General features: G+C 43.1%; 2 protein-coding genes across 2 annotated transcripts; both read right to left on the reverse strand.

Annotated features, from left to right (window-relative positions):
- Positions 1 to 410: 410 nt before the first annotated feature.
- LOC145470528 (uncharacterized) lies at positions 411 to 1,577 on the reverse strand. Its single transcript, XM_081454334.1, has one exon. The coding sequence runs from the start codon at positions 1,575 to 1,577 to the stop codon at positions 411 to 413; it is 1,167 nt and encodes a 388-aa protein (XP_081310460.1).
- A 48-nt stretch (positions 1,578 to 1,625) lies between these two features.
- LOC145470536 (uncharacterized) lies at positions 1,626 to 4,880 on the reverse strand. Its single transcript, XM_081454347.1, has 2 exons — positions 2,110 to 4,880; positions 1,626 to 1,965 (listed from the first exon to the last, which is right to left on the reverse strand). Exons 1-2 carry the CDS (start codon positions 4,878 to 4,880, stop codon positions 1,626 to 1,628), a joined length of 3,111 nt encoding a protein of 1,036 aa, XP_081310473.1.
- Positions 4,881 to 9,422: the final 4,542 nt, after the last annotated feature.

A 9,422-nucleotide genomic window follows, 5' to 3' on the forward strand; every position in this document is an offset into this window, starting at 1 on the left:
TCACCTTTGCAGAGCGCACGTATCCATCTTCGCCTTTGAAGACCTCCACAACTCGCGCCAATGGCCATTGACCTCTAGGATAGTGCTCATCTGCAAGTAAAACAAGGTCATCAACTTTGAGGTTTTCCTTCGGTTCATTCCATTTCTTCCGTTCTTGAAGAGTGGGATGATATTCTTTAATCCACCATTTCCAGAATAGATTTGCTAAGTCCTGCGCTTGTCTCCACTGTCGTCTGCAATGCAGATCCTCCTTTTCAAAGATACCAGGGGGCACGCTAACGCATGGTCGCAGCTGCAAGAGATGGTTCGGTGTAAGGGGTTCTTCATCCATCGGGTCATCACTGTTCCGTGTTAACGGCCTACTGTTCAGGATGTTAGTTGCTTCTGTTAGTACAGTTGACAGCACTTCATCACAAACCACCTGTTCCTTCAAAAGAGCCCTCAGGATTTTGCGTACAGACCTTATCATCCTCTCCCATGGGCCCCCCATGTGGCTCGCTCCAGGGGGGGTTAAAGATCCATTCGATGCCTCTTTGTGCACAAAACCCACTAATCTTTTGCTGATTCCACTCATCAGCGGCATCCTTTAGTTCCTTATCTGCTTTGGTAAAGTTCGAGCCACAGTCACTTCGAATCTCTTTAGGGCATCCTCGGAGGTTAATGAATCTCCTCAGTGCGTTAATCATGGAGTCTGTATTCAGGCTATGTGCGACTTCCACGTGTACGGCACGGACAGTTAAACATGTAAATAGGCAACCCCAACGTTTAACTCGACTTCTTCCTTGCTTCACCTCTATAGGCCCAAAATAGTCCACACCGACATATGTGAAGGGAGGTTCATATGGAGTAAGTCTATCTTGTGGCAACTTGGCCATGAACTGCTCTCCAGTAGGCGCATTCCTCCTCTGGCAATCGAGACATTTCTTCAACGTGCGACGCAGTGCAGAACGTCCTTTCACAATCCAGAACCTTTCCCTAAGGGATGAGGGGACGCTTTCTTGACCGAGGTGGCCCACTTTGCTGTGGTGATACTGGATAAGCAGCTCTGTGACATGATGGTGACTGGGAAGGATAAACGGATACTTCAAATCTTCATCTATCGGAGCATTCTCCAGTCTCCCGCCAACTGACAACAAACCATTTCTCAACTTCGGATTCAACCTGAAAATTGAGGATCCCTCTTTCTGTATGGCCCTCTTGACCTGCCGTTCATTAGAACCAGGCAGCATATTGGCAAGTGCTCTGTACGCACCTGGGAATGACAACTTCTGCACCCATCGAATTATTTCCTCTTCGGCTTTCTGAAGCTCTATTACCATTAGGTTTCCAATTCTAAGTGCTGTTTCTCCAGAAGAACAGATGACATTAGGGGCAGCATCTTCTTTCTTCTTACAAAATTTGCTTCGTACAAACTGCTTGTAACGTAACAGCCATGCAAATGCCCTCTTCAATTTCCACCAGGAAGAGTAGTGATGGATCAAACTATCCAAGGGATTTTGTGCAACTGTGGTAACATAGATTCTACTCTCCTTTCTTACTTCAGCATCACTGTCCTTCAATTGTGGGACTTCAATCATTGTGGGCCAGCAGTCTTCTTCTTTCCAAGGGAATGTGGGGCCGTTCACCTACCGGTTGTTTTTTGCCATTTCTTCAAGCCGTAACCCTTTCGATGCATCATCTGCCGGATTGTCATCTCGATTGATGTACCTCCAGTCTGAAACAGAGGAGCCATTGCGAATTACGGTGAGGCGATTGGACTCAAAGGTGTGGAACCGCTTAGAGTCATTGTTGATGCATTTTAGCACTGTGGTGGAGTCAGTCCTGTAATTCACTTGATCTGTTTCAATCTCCAACTCTTCTCTGATTATTTCACTCAGCTTCACAGATATGACTGCAGCAGTTAACTCCAACCTCGGTATCGTGATTTCATGAATGGGAGCCAAGCGAGCTTTCCCCATAACAAAGCTGCAATGAATTCGGTCAAAGACATCAACAAGGCGTAAATAGGCTACTGCCCCGTACCCCACACGTGATCCATCTGAGAAAATGTGCAGCTGAGCATTCTTAATCTTGGCAAAGTTCTTCGGTTTGAAGCATCGATCAACTTACAGGTTTTCCAACTTTGGAAGATCTTCAAGCCAGCGGAACCACTGAACTTTATCTTGTTCTGCGATTGCACTGTCCCAGCCCAATTTCTTTCGGCAGAGGTCTTGTAGCAGTAGCTTCGCTTTCATAATGTAAGGGGCAATGAATCCAAGTGGATCAAACAATGAACTCACAATTGAAAGAATTCCACGTCTGGTCACCGGCTTCGCCTCCACAAGGTGTTGAAACTTGGTTGATACATCCCAAATAAATTTATCAGCTTCCACATTCCATTTTAAGCCAAGGGTACAAGCAGTCGGTAGGTCTTCTATGTCTAGGTTAACCACTGAACTTGCTCTTTCATGCTCTGGAATCTCAACTAGCACATCTCGGTCGTTGCTTAACCACTTGGTCAATCTAAACCCTCCTTTCATCAGCAGCTCTCTCAACTGTGTTGATAACTTTATTGCAGTTTCAGGTGAAGAGACTGATTTCATCAGGTCATCAACGTACATATTTCTCATCACAGTTTGAATCGTGTCAGGGTCGAATTCTTCTCGGTATGTTGACGCCGTCTTCTGTAGGCAGAAATTGGCACAGCTAGGCGACGAAGTCGCACCAAAGAGGTGTTTCACCATGCGGTATTCTTCTGGTTCTCTTTGCAAGTCCCCATCAGGCCACCAAAGAAACCTCAATGCATCACAATCTTGAGGGTCAATATAAACTTGGTGGAACATGGCTTCTATATCGGCTGCCATCGCTACTGGTTCCTGGCGAAATCTGATCAACACCCCCACCAGCGGATTTGTCAAATCAGGACCTTGCAGTAACTGCTGATTTAAGGAAGTTCCACAATACTTTGCTGCACAATCAAAAACTACTCTAACCTTTACCGGTTTCAGTGGGTGTGTCACCGGATGATGTGGAAGGCACCAGACCGGTTGTTCTTTCAAATTTAATTCTTCTTTTGGGACTTTCCGAGCATGTCCTTTAACTATGTACTCTTGCATTGTTGTTTGGTACTTCGCAAGGAGATCTTCATCTTTAAGGAGCCGCTTCTTTAGAAGTTGTAATCTTTGTTCTGCCATGGGTTTATTGTTTGTTAGATGGGGAGATCCTGGCCGCCACGGTAGGGCAACTTGGAAATGACTACCAGCTCTTTGCAAGGATTCCTCCATTTTGTTCAAGGCCATCTTGTCTTCAACTGAAGGTGGGACCTTCGTTCCAACCACTGAGTCTCCAAAATCAGTCTTCCAAAGTCGTTCGAGTTGTTGTTGCAGGATTTCATTGTCAATGTCACACTCAACATGTTCTTCCTTTGATAGAGGGGGATTTACGACAGCTTGCTGCTCCAGCTTCTCCATGGGTGCCCTGTGCATCTCACTGCCGACACTCTCCGACCTAATTGTAGTTTCGAGCTTCACTTCTGTTTGGCCAATTTCTTTAGTGGAAAAATTCTCATTCAACAGGTAACTGTCCAAATTCATGTCATGTGTACCTTGGAGGAAGTTCACAGAGCAATGTTCATCTTCTTTGCACTCACCCATTGGACCAATCACCGTCCATCTCAGACTGTATCGAATGGCTATTGGCTCATCAATTCCTCCTGCTTTAAACTCTAATGGAAGGAAAAGACTGGGTTTTTCCTTTAGACCAATCAACAGCAAAACTTCTGTTTCTCTTACTGCAGGGATGTCAGTGCCTTGCAAATGAGGCCAACGAGCAAGATCTCCTTTCCTGGGAATACAACTTCTAGATATGGGCATCTGAGCTACTGTTTTCACACTCGGCAACTCTACCACGATGGACTCGTCCATAGACATAACAGTCAAATTCACAACGTGACTCTCCATCTGCGTTGAACCAGTTATTCCAGTCAACGTAAAACTCAACCTTTCACTGTCCAACTCAAGTTTGCTAACTAACTGTTCATGACATAATGTCACCTCTGAGCCATTGTCCAGGAGGGCGTATGTTTCAATGATCTGATTGTTGCTCTTCCCTTGAACCTTGACAGGAATAATTCCGAGACACACTCTTGTCTCTCCAGCTCCAGTAGCTGCCACAGCGATTCCATTACCATTACCGGCCCCAGTAACATCACAAGACCAAGAAGACACTGGTGGCAATTGTTGCTCTGCACTAACACTGGTTCCATCGTTGCCGTTCTGACTTACATTGTCTCTTTGACTGCTTCCACTGCTGAGGTCTCTTCCAATCCTGGCAGTCGGACGGTGCATAAGGGTGTGGTGATTGCCTCCACAGCCAGGTTTTTGACACTTAAAATTCACTTTCGGGCACTCCTTAGAAATATGTCCCTTTACCAGGCACTTATTACAAAGTCCACCACTACGCACAACTCTCCACTTCTCTTCATAGGTGAGACCTTTGAATTTACTGCACTTCCAGATGTCATGCTGCTTTGAGCAAACCAGACAGGCTGCCCTTGCGTCCACAAAGTTTGGTCCTGTAACATTGTCACTCGAATTGGTTGCTCCAGTTCCAGCAACAAATGATGACAGACCTGGAAAGTTTCCACTTTGATTCACTCTATTTCTTCTAGCAGGTGTCTCCTTTAAAGACCCAAGGACCATGTCTCGACCGAAATCGTTGTCCACTAACTTTGCCCTTTCTTTGACAAATGTCACAAAATCTTGAAACTTAGGTCTGCGGTCGAGCCCAATAATCTTTCCAGCACACTCAGTCCACCTTCCTCTTAAAAACATTGGCAACTTCTTTGCAAGCTCTCGCAAATTGTTCATGTGATTCAAATCGGACACATATTCAGCACCCATGCCAGTCAAAGTTCGATCTGCAGTGTCCAAGTGCCTGCTAAATTCCAGTAAGGAAGGACCATCAACATTCTTCAAACAAGGTAGATTCAACAACTTCTTAACATGAGCCTCTGCTATCACATGTGGTTTTCCAAAGTTCTCGCGTAAGGTCTGTTTTGCCACTCGGTAGCCATCATTGGATAGATTTGAGCAACTCTCAGTAGCCTCCCTTGCCTTTCCTGTGCAGTGCTGTATAAGAAGCTACAATCTCCTGGACTCATCAGGGTTATCCTTTTCCAAGTAGGTTTCGAAATTGTGCATAAAGGTGACATACTTTTGTGGATCACCATCAAACCGATGGTACTCAACTTTAGGCGAGGAAACCACCTGTCTCAGTGCTTTTACCATTTCTCCACCGCTATCAAACTGCTGATTTGTGGTTTCTACTTTCACACCCTGCGGCATATAGGGTCGAGGCATCTGCCAAGAAGAGGACCAAGATTCTGTAACACATTGCTCAGGGGATGTCTGCTTGGGTTCAGTTTTTTGCAACAGAGGATCAACAAGGGGCGAAGAACTCTTACTTGACATGAGATGGGGAGACGGATGCTGTGGTTTCCATACCATGGGTGTAGGCATGGCCGGTATGTTTCCAGCCAAAGAATTTGATAATGTCACAGTCAACGTCGGAATAGAGGTGATTGGCTCCACAGAAACAGGAACAATTAACTCTACCTGTCCAACACCACCAGAGAATGCCGGTGTCTCATTTGACAGAGCTGAAGTTACCATGGTTGCATTTTCTAAGAGTACAGCTAATTGGTCATTTGCAGGCGCCAAGTACTCCAAGAACGGGTTTTTTTTTGTAATTCATCAATTTCTTCATAAACCTGAAGTGAAACCACTGCCCTCTCGGCCTCCATCTCAGCTTCCAGCAACTCTCTTTTTCTTCGAATTTCCTGCTCTTCTTTTTCCTGTTTTTCTCTTATTGCGTGCTGTTGTTCACCCAACTGTTGTCTAATTTTCAGCTGCCGAAGATTGAGTTGTGGTAGAGCCAGCTTTTCCTTCTTTCTCGACACCGTTGAAAACCTTAAACTCGATCTGGAAACCCCACTACGTCTGCTCCCTCGCGTTTCGCCAGAAAACATACTATGATATTCTCCTCGTTCGGGTTCTCTGTCCTTGTTCCATAATCGCACGTCGGAGTCCAGGTCGAGCTTTCGTTTCAGCTGTTCGTCGTAGATCGCCTGTGCCTTTTCCAAAACAGGGGCTTCCGTAGGACTATCCAGTAATTCTAAATAACTTTCGTGGGCGTCCACAAATTTACGCCAAGCTTCATCAAATTTCATACGCTTCCTTGACACATCTTCAGCACTCGCACCACTTTCCATGAGGTGAACAATTTCATTATGAACCTTGGTCAAATTTCCAATATGGCCGGCACGTGATTTTTGAAGAGCAAGTTTTTTTTCGTTTAAGTCGCCTTCCTTGTCTCGCACGACACTAGCTTGTCTAACCCTTATGCTTCTCCTTTCTTCCATTTCAGTTTCGCCGCTCGTACCATCCACTGCGGTATCTAAGTTTCCATTCGCTTCTTGTGGCGAAGGTTGCTCTTCCGACATCCTGTTCCGTAAAGACAAATCGATTCGAAGTTCGTGTTCCACAATTCCACCGAATTTCCAATATTAAGACGAAGTAGTCGAAAACTGTTACGAAGCCCAGGTGCTACGTATTGTGTTGCATGTAAATAAACGTCGAAAACTCAGAACCTTTAGTTTAACTTTAATAAATCCACTTGTAAATCCAAACATCCACGAGCTAAAGTACTGCGACAAGCATTTCGATCAGCCCAATTTTAGCGATTTAGGTTCATGTAGTCCAGGTTTTCTACAGACATCAAAAGGAACTAACTAAGTACGGGAACCAAAAGAGCGAAATTATACGAATGCAACCCTTACCGACTGTTTCGTTCCAAGTACAAATGTCCAATGTTCTTCAAAAACAACAACATGGCGGATCGCAACTCAAAGAACAACCCACATGCCTCATAACACGTGAAGCAAACACGTTACGTCATACACAGGTCCGCACAACGTGCGTAATGGTAGCTACAACTGCAAAAAGTGTCAAGTTACCAATTGTAACTAAAGATAGCAAACATCTCGTGGGAACAAGTGGTGACGATTCGTCAGCTCTAATTGAATTTACTCCCTTGTGAAAAACAAGGGTGTCAAATTACCCTTTTTAACTAAAAAATAAAAATATCTCTTTATATTTGCATGCAACAAGCACAAAACAATCATTACTTGCACTTATTATTGTAAACGTTAGAACTGCTTCAAATCTAAATAGTCTCGTCTCCTCTAGAACATGTCCTAAGAACTAGAAGCGACGATTCGTGACCTCTAATTGAATTTACTCCTTGTGAAAAACGAAAGTATCAAGTTACCTTTGTTACTAAGAATAAACATAGGCACGCAAGGCGTGCAAGAGTTTTTTTTGTGAAGTCTCGGAGATAGGAGCATTCATGGAGCTGTTTACAGTAATGATTTGGTTAATTCGACAAGTTATTTTGGTTACGGTGTACAGCAGGAAAGAAACTGGGAATGTATGGTGTACATACGATGTTACTTCGGTAATGGTAAGATAGCTTAATAGTAAGCCATAAGATGTTTGACTGAACAAACCACAGTAATCTGACACGTCTCCAGATTAATGTAGATACCATCTTATTTTTTTTCTTTTATTCGTTCTTTGATAAAACCCACACTGTGATTGGTGTGACACGTGCACATGCATAACTCCCTCACTCACTGATCACATCGCCCTTCCAACCCCCAAGAAGAATTTTTGCTCAAAAATACCTACGTTAAGAGACCTTTTCGCATTTTATACGAGTCGTAAGTTTACCCTTTTTACACAACACAACACAACAACACTACTTCACCGAAAATTTAAAGAAATTAAGAGAGAAAAACCTCCCTGACACATTGCAAGTCTGATTTAATTATATTGCACTTTAACTTGGTGCCACGCAGTCTTCAAAGAACATTTGAGCAGTTTCGATACTTTTTACCTTTAAAAATATCAGACTGAAAAGAATGTCATAAAAAAATGCCCATCTAATAAAAATAAACTGCTACTGCAGAGACGTACAAACCGTCCAGAAATCAAAGCTTTTTTTTTGTTAAATATCTTGGGAACAATAGCCGATAACTTTTCAGCTCTAATTGAATTTACTCCCATATGAAAAACAAAAGTGTTAAGTTACCATTTGTAACTAAAGATAGCAAACATCTCGTGGGAACAAGTGGTGACGATTCGTCAGCTCTAATTAAATTTACTCCCTTGTGAAAAACAAATATGGCCGTTTTAAATTGTGACGGGATCAAATCTTCTCACATACCATTTACCTTTGCAACAAGAAATTTGATTGGCAGTTTATAGTAGATCCAATCTGATTGGTTTGACATACATACATCTCTCACTCACTCACTCATCCCGTCCATAACATACCTGACGCGCCGACTAAGAGTTATTTTTTTTACCAAAAAAGTAACTCAAAAATATCTCGTTCCATTTGCATACTACTAACTTATGAACAGCCTCAAAACTCAAGACTCATCTTGTTCATAACTAGCCACCATTACACTGAAAATTATGCACTCTAAAACAAGCCAATGTAGGGACAATGTATGCACGTAACTGTCACACTCCCCTCCAAACCGGATTAAAAATCACAAACCGGCAACATACACGTCACTCTTTCTTTTTCAATTATAATTGTAAAATCGTCACAGAATAATATCTTTTTGTTCTGTTGACGAAATTAATCGTAGTCTCTTGGCTTTTCACAGTGAAACTTATCAATGGATGCTGAAATTAACGACACGCCCGGAACACTTATTACGAACTCTGCCGCAATATTTAGGTTGCAATACAACACGCAAACGATTTGAACCTGGTCACAACCTCTTCACCTTTCGGCAGTAGTGCATTCTGCTCCGCTAAAATACAATTGCTCCTATCATAGAAAACACATCAGCATTTTTTCCATCCACATCTTAAACCTAGTAGTAGAGCGGCCAAGACTCATTTAATTCAAAACCTTATCTAATGGGAAAAGCTCACCCTTCATCGCATGCTCATAGTTATATGCCAAACACTATGTTTCTTTGACTGATTATCCAATTGGAAATGATTATCAAACCTGTCCACAAAATCCTCAGCCTAACCCACAGAAAATGTCGAAGTGAGCCCAATATGTGAATACTTCCCCCTGTTTTATTGAAGAATAAATACCGCCATTCTGAACTGTATCGGGATCAAATCCTCTCACATACCATTTACCTTTACAACAAGAAATTTGATTGGCTGTTCATAGTAGAACCAATCTTATTGGGGTGACATACATACATCTCTCACTCACTCACTCATCCATTGACACGTCCATAACATACCCCAGACGCACCGACTAAAAGAACTCAACAAATAGTAAAATAGACCATTTTACAGTTGTCTGCTCAGTGACCTGGCCTTTGTATGGCAGCGAGGCTAGAGTTG

The sequence above is a fragment of the Orbicella franksi genome, chromosome 2 (genome assembly GCF_964199315.1).
Source record: "Orbicella franksi chromosome 2, jaOrbFran1.1, whole genome shotgun sequence".
In the NCBI taxonomy this organism is placed as follows: domain Eukaryota; kingdom Metazoa; phylum Cnidaria; class Anthozoa; order Scleractinia; family Merulinidae; genus Orbicella; species Orbicella franksi.

What these genes read in the sequence shown, in the direction of transcription:
- LOC145470528 (XM_081454334.1), bottom strand. Translation starts at nt 1,577, where the DNA reads ATGATTGAAGTCCCACAATTGAAGGACAGTGATGCTGAAGTAAGAAAG.
- LOC145470536 (XM_081454347.1), bottom strand. Translation starts at nt 4,880, where the DNA reads ATGGGTGCTGAATATGTGTCCGATTTGAATCACATGAACAATTTGCGA. An exon ending in CTTCCAAAGTTGGAAAACCT is followed by an intron (nt 1,966 to 2,109) that starts GTAAGTTGATCG and finishes AATTCATTGCAG; the next exon opens with CTTTGTTATGGGGAAAGCTC.